A 13,188-nucleotide genomic window follows, 5' to 3' on the forward strand; every position below is an offset into this window, starting at 1 on the left:
GGCCCATTGTCTCCTGGAGGTAGCAAAAGAAAACCAAAAGTCCCAGAAAGGAAATCCTCACTACAGCAGCCCTCTTTAAAAGATGGAGTTCTATCACTGGGTAAAGACCTTGAACTTCCAATTATACCTCCTACCCATCTTGACCTAAGTGCTCTTCATAATGTCTTAAGTAAACCATTCCACCACCGTCACCCATTGCATGTTTTCAGTCATAATAAGCAAAATGCAGTAGGAGAAACACTGAGGTCAAATCCTCCACCGTCTCTTGCAATTACACCAACAGTCCTGAAATCTGTCAACCTTAGGTCCATCAGTAGGTCTGAAGAAGTTAAGCAAAAAGAAGGCAACAATACAGATCTCCCCTACTTAGAGGAAAGCACTCTCACCATGGCTGCCCTGTCTCCAGGTAAGATTAGGCCACATATGACTAAGAAATCACTATCACGTCAGTACTCCACTGAAGACACCATACTGTCCTTTTTAGACTCCTCTGCAGTTGAGATGGAATCAGATAAGCTACAATTAGAAAATAACCGTTCTTTTGATGTGAAGAATCATTGTGATCCAGAAATAGTAACCTCAGCTGGTACCAATCTTCTAGATTCAAGTGTCACAAAAGACCAAACACATATGGAGAGTGAGCCTATTCCAGAAAACACAGCAAGTGAAAGTTGTGACTTTCCCACAGAAGGATTTCAGAGGGTCTCTGCTGCTCGCCCAAACGATTTGGATGGCAAAATACTACAATGTAGAGCTGGGCCAGACGGAGCCCTAGCGCAGGTCCACAAGGTATCTTCTGTCGACCGGGAGGAAGCTGCATACCCTGTGTCTGTGGACGTGCTCACATCTCAGTCAGACTCACCAACTAGAGTCACAGACATAAGCAACCAACTTAAGCATCAACTTGGGATGAGCCGCCACCATGACAAAGTGCCTGGGAATATCAGCTATGAAGCAGAGGTGCCAACCGTAAATCCATGCCCTGAAAAATGTTCTGAGCAGGAAAATATTGCTTCAGGTATTTCAGCCAAAAGTGCCTCTGATAACAGCGGAGCAGCAGAGGAGACCCAAGGAAGTGTGGATGAGGTTTCACTGAAAGGTCAGTTGTTGACACCTTTGTCACAATGGGAAGGTGTCTCGTGGCACTTCCTGAAGTTTTTCTTTCTTACCTTCCCCATAATACAGTACAGCCCGGGGTACTGGTTTCCCTCCTTCTTTTCACTTATTAAAACAATTAAGATAAAAGCTTTTATCATGGAGGGACTAAGTGTGACAGACAGCTCCTTCATTTTAAAAATGGCGGTCAGGTAACTGTTGCTTAGTTGTTCCCTGAGTCAGTGAAGCCCAGCAGCGTGCTGGGTGACTTCTTCCTAAAGATGCTTTTGTTCTTAATTTAAGAATCGTCACCGAGTGATGACTCTGTGATTTCACCACTAAGTGAAGACTCTCAGGCTGAAGCAGAAAGTGTGTTTGTGTCTCCAAATAAACCTCGAACAACGGAGGATTTATTTGCAGTCATTCACAGGTGAGGCAACAATACCAAAGGTTTTGCTTCTTACGTGCTTCTCGTCAAATGCAAATATGGAAAAGCCCTGGGTACTTGTGACACATTCAGCAAAAAACATAAGCAAGCAAAGAAAAATTATTTTTCCAAATCAAATTGATAGACATATTCAAGTTGGGAAATATGTGGCCTTATATACAGTTAGGCAGACCTCAGTTGAGAGGCTTTCCTAAGAACTGCTGAGGGAAGCTGTTGTTTTTTTCCCTAGGAAAGACATTCTGAAACAAGTTTTTAATTTGAAAACAATTTGTGGTCAAGTAACTTAAGGGTGAAAGCTCAAACTCTAGTGTAATCTCTGACATTTAAACAATTCCTTAACCTAAAAACACATGCTCAAAGCTATAATCCTACACTAGCAGGGATAAATGTAAGGTGACTCACTAAACACAGCCCCAAGTTTGAGACAAAACAGTATATAAACCTGCCCATTTCACAGCTCACAACTAATCACTGCTCCCTTTCTTCCCTCTCTTCCTAAAACTTACATTTCTTTAATAACACTGCCCTTCTCTTAACTGTAATGCTCCATATCCCATGAATAGGGGATGTCCTCTAGGCTGCTTTTCCAGGATAGCGTTGCATCCATGCTGACCATTCATATTCTCTCATCTGACCCCTGGACCCCTGTGATCAAGGCCCCTATTTGCAAGAATACTCCTTACAACCTGTGATCGAAGAACGAAACAGGAACCAGCCCCTGGAAACTGAACCCATGTCAGACTGAGCTATCCAGTCATAACATAGCTACTCCTTTCACAGCTGCCACTGCCTACTTCACTAGGCCTTGGTGACCTAGATGCGACTCCCAAGGGACAAAGCTTGGGGACTGTCCTGTCTACCTCATGAAGTTATACTCTTTGAAGCAAGCTCTTTACAAGCAGCTTACCACTGTTTTTCCCAGGATCCTACTTTTTAGGGGAACTTGTGTTTTCTGTTGATGTGGTTCTCTCATAAAGAAGGAACACTGCCCTACAACAACTTTTTTTTTAAACGAGCCAATCACAAACACATTCTGTGAAGACCTTGGCAGGCTCACCTCTCCACTTGGAGGGTGTAGAATCATTATTTTTCTTTGTCCCTGATTATATTCTCCTCACCCCCTTTTATCCCCAACCTCAGGACAAGTTATTAAATGCTGTGAAGTTAAAAAACCAAATGCTAGTGTCTTGAAGAGTGGACAGAATGTAAGGAGTAGAGTCAGAAAGACCTGGAATTGAATCCCAATGCTGCCACTTCCTGTCCAGTCTTGAGTCAGTTAAAACCTGTGTACCTATTTCCCTTGCTGTAACTGGGGATACCTATAGCTCACATATTCAGTTTTGATGATAAAATATCACGTCTGTGTCTAGAATATGGTAGATGCTAAAAGCAGACATTAGTTTGAAATCCCTACCCTATTAGAGTGCCAGACACTGGCATACACGAGATAGCAACCACGAAGCTTTCAGTGAACCATAATCAGGCTGGGGTCCAGTTGCACAACTGACATTTTCTCTAACCTACAGGCTTTTAGGTTGGTGAGAAAGCATGCTGCCAGTACGTAGCAATGAACTGAGTCATGCTGACTCAGTGACTAAGTTCACGAAATTTATGCCTGTTTATTTATCAAAAGAAATAATATAATAATAACGATGGCTGGGTGCCTAGGTTTGGTAGACCTACAGAGTTTGGTAATCTTAGATTTACATTTATGCAGAATTTGTTTGTTTGTTTATTCATTTATATGCAGCACAGTGACAATAAAAGTTTTCTCTTCTTGAGAGCTCATAGTGCACAGAGCTTTAAGAGCTCCAGAGGTGGTCTAGGTTTCCAGCTCCTCCAGAAAGTTGGCTTACTGATTAATACACTGTAGACAGATATTCCTGGGCAGCTACGGCAAATGGGATCTGCAGCCAAAATGGATTGACTTACTCAAGAAGTCATGTAAGAAATTTCTTTATATGGAGGAATTTTAAGAGTAGACAGAATAGTATAACTCACCACTGCCTGCCCCCACCCCCAGCCAAACGCACCACAGACATATCCATCACCCAAGCCTATCAACCATCAGCCTATGGCCAGTCCTGTCCCATCCACACCTCCTTCCACTTGGCTCTCCTGGTATTCACTGGAAGCCAATCCCAGACATCAGAGGATTTCATCTGTATTGCAGACAGGCTGAATAAAAGTGACAGTCCTTCACCACCTACACTCTAACCAAGAGTCAGAGAGCAGTATTTCCTTGTGCTCTTGTGAAACTCCCAGTAAGCCCTCCCCTAGAACCTCTAGCCTCCACACTAGTCATTATTTGAAATGGTCATTTCCAAAACCTAATTCATATCCACTGGTTACTGGAGAATTTCCCTCAGGCTGTGAGTGCTGCGAGGGCAAGCAACGTATCTTAATCCTCACCCCTACAGCCCTAATGCTTAGTATCCCATCAGACAGGGTACAACAAACTGCTCTTTAAGGAGATGGCTGAGTGTGACGTAACACTTTTAGTTTCATTGAAGTGTATGTGGACTGAGATTGTTCCTTTTCTTGAAAGGTCCAAGAGGAAAGTACTTGGAAGAAAAGATTCTGGGGACATGTCTGTTCGAAGTAAATCTAGAGCTTCCCTGGGCAGCAGTAGCAGCAACAGTGCTGGTTCTGTCACCTCAACCAACAGCAATGTGACCACCCCAAACAGCCAGAGGTCTCCTGGCCTCATCTACCGAAATGCCAAAAAGTCCAACACATCGAATGAAGAGTTTAAGCTATTACTCCTCAAGAAAGGCAGTCGCTCGGATTCCAGTTACCGTATGTCTGCTACTGAGATCCTGAAGAGTCCCATCCTGCCCAAACCTCCTGGGGAACTCACAGCCGAGTCCCCCCAAAGCACCCACGAGGCCCATCAGGGGGCACCAGGAACTGAAGCGCTGTCCCCCCTCTCTCCATGCTCCCCACGGGTTAATGCAGAAGGTTTCTCCTCAAAGAACTTTGCCACCCCAGCATCGGCAAGGGTTGGACGTTCCCGGGCTCCCCCTGCGGCCAGCAGCAGCCGCTACAGTGTCCGCTGCAGGCTGTACAACGCGCCCATGCAGGCCATCTCCGAAGGCGAGACAGAAAATTCCGATGGGAGCCCACATGATGACCGATCCTCCCAGAGCTCAACATAGGTGGTCCATGCCAGGCTGGCTGTCAAAGGCCAAAACCTTAGTCATATGAGGATGGAGGAGCAGAACGGAAGACTGGGGAGAAGTCAGCACATGGTGGGGTACCATCACGCTTACCAACAAGTTCCTAAATATTTGCTGGGGAAATGGAAGGTGGTTTGGCCTTTCTTGATTATTTTCCATATTTTTAAGTAGCTACGCTGTCTTTCATATTTTTCTTTAGGGTAGTTTGATTTACCCAATCTCATTCCTTTTGGTAATAGAGAAGTTGAAAATGTCTGCTTTTCATGAAACCTAGAAAAAGTTTTCCCAGAGCTGCCTATTCAGAAAACAAAGCCCTCACTGTCATAATTCTTAAGAGGATGAAATACTCTGGAGGTTCGGTATATTTTTACATTAAAATGAACTAAAGCAAAATTTAGAAGAACTACACACATGTAAATACCGTATTTTTGATAAAAATGTGTAAATAGATTTATGGATGACGAGTGGACATGTGGCCAATTATCTACCACACCAACTGCTTATAGAACACAACAAATAAAGTGTAATAATTGTATTCTGTGAATACCATTTTTGTATCAAATACCATATTTAAATGTCCACCAATATGATTTCTGAGTGGTAAACCTCAAAATATGAATTTTAAACTGGTGAAATAAAGGAAATCTTGAGGTCATATAGTGAAATGTGATTAATTTAAAATAATGAATCCACACTTAACCATTTTTGTGACAAACTGCAGCACCAAACAAACTACTGGTAACACGTGGCTGTGATTTGCCATGTGGTAATTCGGACAGAATGAAAAGCATGCTTTCGATTTAAAAAAAAAAAAAAATCAGTGAGAGAAATCATCATTCTCAACATAAAGCCCTGAACAACAGCACTTGACAGTGTCCTTTAAACTTCAATTTTTCAGTGGATTGCTTTAAAGAGAATGAGTAGGGAAAACAGTAGTTAATTTTAGGTTATGTTTTATATTACACTACTGGGGACATAAACAGTCCTAATCTGAGGACTAGAATCTTTAAACTCCTTAAACAGTTGAGCAATTAGCTCCAGGTTCTTTAACAAACGAAAATAAAACATAAGCACGCCACAGAGCTGTGGATTTATCAGTAAGTACCTGCAGTGAGTTTTCAGTGAAGCTTTCTCTCTGTGCTGATGAGATTCATGCTACCTAAAAATTAACAGAAATGACACTGTGAACAACGTAGTTGGGAAATAGGTATGTGTATATGCATTATTTAAATTCACTGTTAAAATGGGAATGGGGAGCAGCTCTGGTTCACAATGCTACATATAACTGAGTTTTTGTCTGATTTTACTCTATCTGCTTGATGGCAAAAGGGGAGGGTGGTGGGTGGGAAAGGAAATGTCAGGGCAAGTGCTCTGATAAAATGAAGGCAGGGAAACAAGCTGAATTACTTGAATTTTCTTGTCTTAAAACTGAAAAATAAATGTAGTTACAAGTTGAAATCTGCAAATGGGTTTTACACCTGTGATTTTGACATGAACTGATACTGTATGAAATGATATGTCGGAAATATAAGCAGCTATGTACTTGGAATGTTTTGAATGGGAGAAGGTAGAAAGTAGAGAACTAAGAAGGAATACGGCCTATATAAAAGAATAGAATGTGATTAGAGTGATAGAACATACCAGAGTTACCAAGAAGTTGATAAACAGCTGGCTTTAAGCTTATGCAAGTGGTATTTGGGAAAGTAGGATGTGTGAAAGGGGGTTTGTGGTTTTGGTTTAGTTCATGCAAAATGAAGGAGAAAGCCCGGTCTAAGAAGATGCTATCTTTCAATAGAAACACTTTTTAAGATGTTACAGAGTGAGAATTACAGAATCTGATTGCTGTTGGGTTTTTGTTTGTTTCTTTGGAAAGAAAAAAAAAATGTCTGGTTTATTCTATTTGTTTTCACTATCAAATTGTGTTTCTTAATTTCTTGTCATCCTCGTATGTAAAATGGGTGCTGGGGGTGGCGGGGTAGAGGAGGGAGAATATGTGTGTGTGTGTGTGTGTGTGTGTGTGCGCGCACGCACGCGTGTGCTTGTGCAGGGATAGATAAGCTACCTGGTAAAGCGTACATATGAACATTTACGAAGTGTTATACCTTTTACTAAAAGAAAAATGTTTGGGGGTTTGAAAAAAATGGACCATCATTTCTCATTGGAACCCATTAGTTAAGAAAACCAGCATGGTTTGACACCACATGGGAACGTGAATAACTTTTTCTCATACTTTGAAAAGTATACTTGGCAAACTTTTAAAAGTAAGGTTTTTAGACAAATGCAATAAAAAAAGTCATTTCCAGTCACAATAGGTGATTTTTTGTAATTCTCATAAAAGCAGCTCGTTTGCAGTACGGCTTTTGTGTAGTTAGGGGTTTTTTAAGCGTAAAGAAAGGTATGTAGGCTTTAAAAGTGATTCTAAATCTTGAACAGAAAACACACAAATTGGCTTTAACAAATATGTCACCTTATTATTGACATTAATTTAAGTAATGGTACTATATATATTTTAAAATACATATTGACTTGAACTGTGAGGCAATAAGATACCTTCTATATGTAATGATCACAGAACTAACCCTTAGAATATAGTTTTACTTATTTTGTTTACTCTAAAAATTTATAGCAGAGTTTCTCTATTTTATATTTCATAGATTTAAAAAAAAAACCCAGATAAAGATGGATTTAAAATTCACTGTGCAAAAGAGTATTGAGTAACAAACTGAGTTAAAAAAAAAAAAAAGGCAAGAAATTCCTTAGTAATTCTACATGGCTTTATCACGTAGCACGTAAGACCAAGATTTAGAGGGTTGTCTTCAACATCACTGCCGTCTTAAAGCAGGGTACACACATTAGGTATCGTGAACAACATCAACCCAAACTTTTCTTCTGTTGTTTGCACTGATGCTAATTTTTTCTTCCTTTGTGTTTATACAACATGCCTATGTTGTGTGGGGGAAATTTTTTTTCCTGATTTTTTGATTTTTTTTGGCTAAGTAGAGGACACGGACCAGTTGCAGCAAACAAAACACACTGTTTGCTCTTGCCAAAGTTCAGTGAGTACATTTGCTGCAGTGGTGGCAGACTGAAAGAACTAGATCATGACAAAGATTTACAACTATGAGGAAGGTTACAGTGTAACTCTTTTGGTACTAGAACCAGTTCATGCTGGCCGAAAGACAATGGTTTATGGACTTGCCTCCATTTTGTATTTTTGTAATATCTGTAAATATGAACTTTTTAAATCGTTGCAAAAATGGTTTCTTTTGTAAGATGTTTTCAACGTTTACATTCAATTCAAGCCTTTGTATATTTTAGAGCTGTGCAACACTTTAAGTCTTGTATTTATTTTTAGTAAAAATGGTGACAGTTTCATTGTGAACCCCTCTCAAAAAAAATGTACCAGAAAAGTTTGATTACCTAGAAAGTGTGTATAGAAACTGCAAATAAACGTGACTGCAATTAAACAACTGGCTGCTCTCTTCATTGCTATGTAATTGCACTCCTGGGGTTTAACAAACGGCAAGTGTTTCATAGGGGTCTGGACATATGGGAGGGGAACTGCTATGGCAAAAGTATGAGCAAAATAATGAATACTATCTCTGTAACCGGCTCCGATCTTGCTTTGTATTTGAGAGAAGAAAGAATACATTTCCAGTGTCCAGTATACTTTCCTGTACCTCTCCAGGCCAGAAAAATATTTATGGCTTTACTTTAAAGTTACCTGCTTTGCTTCTGATAATTACTCAGACTGTGCCTCCTTCCTCAGATGAACAACCTCGATGTGCCACTAAGTAATGTCATGTACCCTTTATTACGCAAACTTATGTGCCAGATACTGTTCTAAGTGCTTTGCCGACTCTAACTCAGGAAGCATCCCCCCACGTTGTGCCCATTTTACAGATGGGGAAACTGAAGCGCAGAGCCATTTACCTGAGTTGCCCAAAGCCACAGAGCGCTTAACTGTTGGGGCTGGGGTACAAACCCAGCAAATCTGGCTCCAAGGTCTGTGTTACCTCACCCTGTGGAGAGATAACAACTTTTTAAAATAACTTTTCCCAGTATGTACCAAACCACAATTGCTAAAGCCCCGCTCCCGCTCCCTCCCCTTTCGAACTCCAGCACTGACGTGCACGCCTAGGATTGAGTCAATGTCGACGTCTGGGGTGCGTCACAGAGGGACGGGGAAGGAGGAGGAAAAGGGGGGAATTACATTAAAAAAAAAAAAAAGCTTCAAAGAACTAACCGAGAGTGGGGAGGCCACGCACCTAAACGCCTCACCCCCCCAGAGCCGCCTCCTTAAACCCGCTCCAACACAGAAAAAGTCGCGCGCGCCGGCACTAAACCCCTCTCAGCCTTAGAGGCTCGTGTTTTCAGTCTAGCACAGGGTTCCGATCCCACCAGCCCCAGCGAACAACACCGATCTACAGGGGCTCAGAGGCCGGAAGTGCGGCCGCCCCGAGGGAACCAAAGCCTCTCCCCTTGGCAGTAGCTCTAGCGACGCCCGCTCCCCTGCAACGGCTCAGAGGTCCGCTGGATTGGTCGGCTGACGGCCCAGGCATGTCTTGTAGCGGCCGCTGATTGGTCAGCGACCGGCTGCGCGCGTGGGAACCTAAGTATTCGGGTGCTCACAGGTACGAGCGTTGCGCCTCAGCTTCCGTGGGGCTCGCGGCCGGCGCGTCACGTGGGCGGGCCGTACTTCCGGCGCGAGGAACGTTTGAGGCGTTGATAACCGTTACAGCGGTTGCCGCCCGGGCAGAGGCGCCGTCCGTTGCTACCTGCGTCCGGCGCCCTCCGGAGGCCGATTTGGCGGGCTCTGCGCCAGCAAAGGCCTGTCAGGTGACACTTTTTCTTCCCTTTGAACTTTCTTGTCTTAGATGTGCGCCTGAAGCAGGTGAGGAAGGATTCTACTTCACGGCTGTGGCGCTCCGAAGCGGGGTGGCGGGGGAGGAGGGTTTGCCTGAGGGAAGAGAAAGGGTTTGCCTTTTCGGAAAGACCGAGTCTACTCTGGAGTTTCAGCCGCGCTGCAGTTGGGGTGGCTTGGGGATGATTCGGAGTGGTTCCCACCGCCCCTCCCGGGATGCCAGCGCGTAGGCGCTTGAGATGTGGCCCCTTATTGAGTGGTTTGCGCTGACTTTCCGAGAGCCGATCCTTTTTCGTCCTTTCTCTTCCTTGGTGGGTGAGGGAGCGACGAACGACCAAGGCTCTCAGACTTGTTAGAATTTTGAGTTTGGAAAATCTATTAACCAGCGAGTTGGTTCGTTGTAACATTTTTTGAGGTGCAAACGTTGATTCTGAGGCTTGGATGGTAACCGCGATTGATCAGGCAGTGCAGCCTCACTTGTAAATACGTACGCGAGGCTAAACAAAGTAAAGATGTGGATTGAGCACGGTAGTTTGATATCTTCGTCTCTTGGGGATCGCTGCCCCCCCTTTACCCGGCTCTCCCTGAAGTCGAACTGCTCTAGAGTTTTAAACTGGCTTAATGTTCACAAATCGTGATTTAACGAGCAACTTTTCTGCACGGTGTTTTATAAAGCACGGCATGGGCTCGATTCCCTGATGGGTGATGGGGATGCAGTTTGGACGGCATTATCCCCCCCCCCGCCCCCGCCCCAGGTCTGGCCGACTCTGTAGCCGCAGAAGTTTGATACGGCTGCTTTTGAGAGTCCTGACAGGATTTTTAGAAAGTGATCAGTGTATTGACACGATCTTGTTTTAAAAAAAAAAAAATGTGGAGGGCTCTGGCTACTGCAATCTGCCCTGTTTTGCCGAGTAGTGGTTCTTGCCGAGTTTTAGCAGCATTGTAATTAAGCCATTAGGGAACTGTCTGTCAGAGTCTCTAATAATGGTTGGCAAACTTTGTCTATAAAAGGCCAGCTAGTAAGTATCTTAGGCTTAGAGCAAAGGGACAAGTGATAAGAGGTGACCTCTGAGCAGTGTGGAGGCACCTGACTGTAAAGACCTTGTAGGCCACGGTAGGAGTTCTGGATTTTATTTTGTTCTTTGTCGAAAAGGGATTCCAGGTGATTTTAATAATGAAGAAGTAAAGCGCATAGGCTCTGGAGTCGTACTGCACTACTTACTATGAGACCTGGGTAGGTTACTTGAAGTCTCTTTGCCTCAGTTTTCTCTTAAGGAAAATGGGGATGATAATAGAGCCTGCCCTGTAGGGTTGGCAGGAATGCTAAATGAATTAACATACATCACATGCTTAGAACATTGCCTGACACAGAGTAAGCAGTAAAATCTGTCAGATGCTATTATCTGTACTTTGTGGCATAGTTCAAATTTAAAGAAAAATTATATATTTAAATCTCTAAAACAAAGTTGTTAGAAATACAGTCAGAGTATAAGAAATGGTCCCTAGAGTTGGGAAACTTTAACTCACTATTCTCTTTCTGTGTGAGTTCAGGTAGAGGTGGGAGCCTGCTCTGCAGTGTTCTTTGTAAGAGCAAGACTTGAGGAGTGACTTTTGAATATCCATGACTTGGGACTAGTTAAATAAATCATGGCCTATTTGCAAGATAGGAAACGAAGAAGTTGAAGGTGACTATGGTATATCTAAAGTTATTAATTTAGAAAGACTTCTTTTACTTTTGCCTCTTTTTGAGCTCATACACTGTATTCTTTTCTGGGTCTGGCTTTTACTCAAGGTTGTAGTTTTGAGATTCCTGAGATGCGTCCTCCTCGCTGTGTGTAGCAATAATTGGTTTATTCTCATAGCTGTGTAGTCTTCCTTTGTATGAAAACACCAGTTTAAGTATCCATAACTTGTATTAGTTGTATAATCAGAAAAAATAAACATAGTCTAAAAAAGTAAAATTTGGTTCAAGTTACAGCTCAAATTGGAGGTATTTAATAACTTGAATTTATTCCACATTATTAGACTGCATTTGTCTAACTTGAGAGTTACTTTTCCCTTCATTCCGCCTCATTCCTGCCCTGGCTCAGTATGGATAAAGGGAACCTAGCTCTCTCATTAACGCCCCTCCCAGTACTGTGATGCCAGTGTTCAAATCTACTACGAGATATGATATGACAGCATTGCACTCAACGTCTTCCTGGTGGCAGAGATGAATGACTCAGAACCGTAACCGAGCCTACATAATTCAAGAAGAGTTTTTGGCTTATTTTTCACATACAGTCCTTTAGGTTTAATTTAAAATTTAACTACAGAAGCAATCATAATCTTAGCACTGAAATGACCTTAGACGTAATCTCACCCAGTTTTCACCGAGCAGGGGAGGAGGCGATGTCTTTAGTGGTCTTTCCAGGCCGCACCGTGGTGGGCGGCCCAAGCCACAAGAGACTCCTGACTCACATTTGGAGGCCCGCAGTCTCCCTGAGTAAAAAGCTTCTGAGCTCCTTGACAAAAGCAGTTAGGACTCATATGCTCTGTTGTTCATTTGTCTCCAGCACTTACTCTGTAGCCTTTAGGTTGTGGAGCATCCGCTTCACAATTTGGAAATGTGTTCGATCTGGATTCTTATTCCTACGCGTGGGCAATAAAACCCTTCACTTTTTAAAGGTTTATTCTAAATCACTAATGGAAGAATTCTCATTTTGTCGCTCTCTAAACTTCAGCCAGGACTCCAATTCAGCTTGAGTTGGTATTCTGAGAACATATCCATGTTAAGTTTATTAAGGCGATAAGTGGGTGAAGTAACTTTTTTATGCGTTGCTTTTCAGGAATTGAAGATTTACCAGTCCTACATGGCCAAGGAGTTTCGCAAATAACCCGCCAGCAAGTTTAAAAATAATTAGGCCCAACTCAGAGAAAGCAGAGTTGCTCTGGTTGCACAAAAAAGATGTCTAGCTGCTCCAGTGAAGTCGATGTGGTTTGTATTTCAAATTGAAAATCTGTCTTTGTTCTTTTCATTGTGTTCTATTTTTTTTCTAAATTGAATTGAATTTTGTACAGTGAAATGCAGAGGTTGTAAATACACAGTTCATGAGTTTTGGACACTGATGTATAAAGCTGCTATGAACATTTGTGTGCAAGTTTTTAAATTTTAACTACCTACCAAGAGTCCTTTTTTTTCCTGACTCTTTTCACATAATTATGTGAAAGCACTTTGCGAAGCATACCTATACAAAGCATACCTATACAAAGGTAACATGGTATATTTTTATAAGTATTAATATGTAGCCCAATTCCACATTATTTTGTCTTTTGAAACAGACATACATACTTCTATGTAGGCTTAAAATTATTCCTATAGTTCATAATCCATTCTTAGAATAAAGAGTTATTAAGTGAAATGTAATGGCTGTTTACTGTCTATTTACTTACTTATGCACTGTCTTATTCCCCCCAAAATGTTTTAGGTGATTTAGAGATTAATTTATCAAGAAACATAGGTGTGGGGAATTCCCTGGTGGTTCAGTGCTTCGGACTCCAACATTCTATCCCTGGTGGAGGAACTAAGATCCCACAAGCCTCCAAGTACAGGGGAAAAAAAA

General features: G+C 42.2%; 1 protein-coding gene and 2 long non-coding RNA genes across 4 annotated transcripts in view; 2 read left to right on the forward strand and 1 right to left on the reverse strand.

Moving 5' to 3' along the window:
- Window positions 1-6,621, forward strand: part of LOC112406341 (Nance-Horan syndrome protein-like) — a 14,559-nt gene extending 7,938 nt beyond the window's left edge. Inside the window, 3 exon segments of the mRNA XM_024755096.1 lie at window positions 1-1,099; window positions 1,399-1,525; window positions 4,092-6,621. The exon segment at window positions 1-1,099 is cut by the window's left edge and continues 78 nt beyond it. Of these exon segments, the coding sequence (XP_024610864.1) occupies window positions 1-1,099; window positions 1,399-1,525; window positions 4,092-4,701 (1,836 nt within the window). The 3' untranslated portion in view covers window positions 4,702-6,621.
- On the reverse strand, window positions 5,767-9,138 carry LOC112406342 (uncharacterized). The gene is made up of 3 exons (XR_003004541.1): window positions 8,969-9,138; window positions 8,656-8,744; window positions 5,767-5,881 (listed from the first exon to the last, which is right to left on the reverse strand). It is a non-coding gene; the product is annotated as an uncharacterized LOC112406342 (long non-coding RNA).
- Window positions 9,139-9,464: 326 nt separating this feature from the next.
- LOC112406338 (uncharacterized) overlaps window positions 9,465-13,188 on the forward strand; it is a 7,845-nt gene continuing 4,121 nt past the window's right edge. Inside the window, exons 1-2 of one of the 2 annotated variants that reach the window (XR_003004540.1) lie at window positions 9,465-9,561; window positions 12,415-12,563. This is a non-coding gene — a long non-coding RNA (uncharacterized LOC112406338). Of the gene's footprint in view, window positions 9,562-12,414 lie in introns of both variants that reach the window. The other variant, XR_003004539.1, reaches the window with a different exon arrangement.

The sequence above is a fragment of the Neophocaena asiaeorientalis genome, unplaced genomic scaffold (genome assembly GCF_003031525.2).
Source record: "Neophocaena asiaeorientalis asiaeorientalis breed wild unplaced genomic scaffold, Neophocaena_asiaeorientalis_V1.1 scaffold269, whole genome shotgun sequence".
NCBI lineage: Eukaryota > Metazoa > Chordata > Mammalia > Artiodactyla > Phocoenidae > Neophocaena > Neophocaena asiaeorientalis.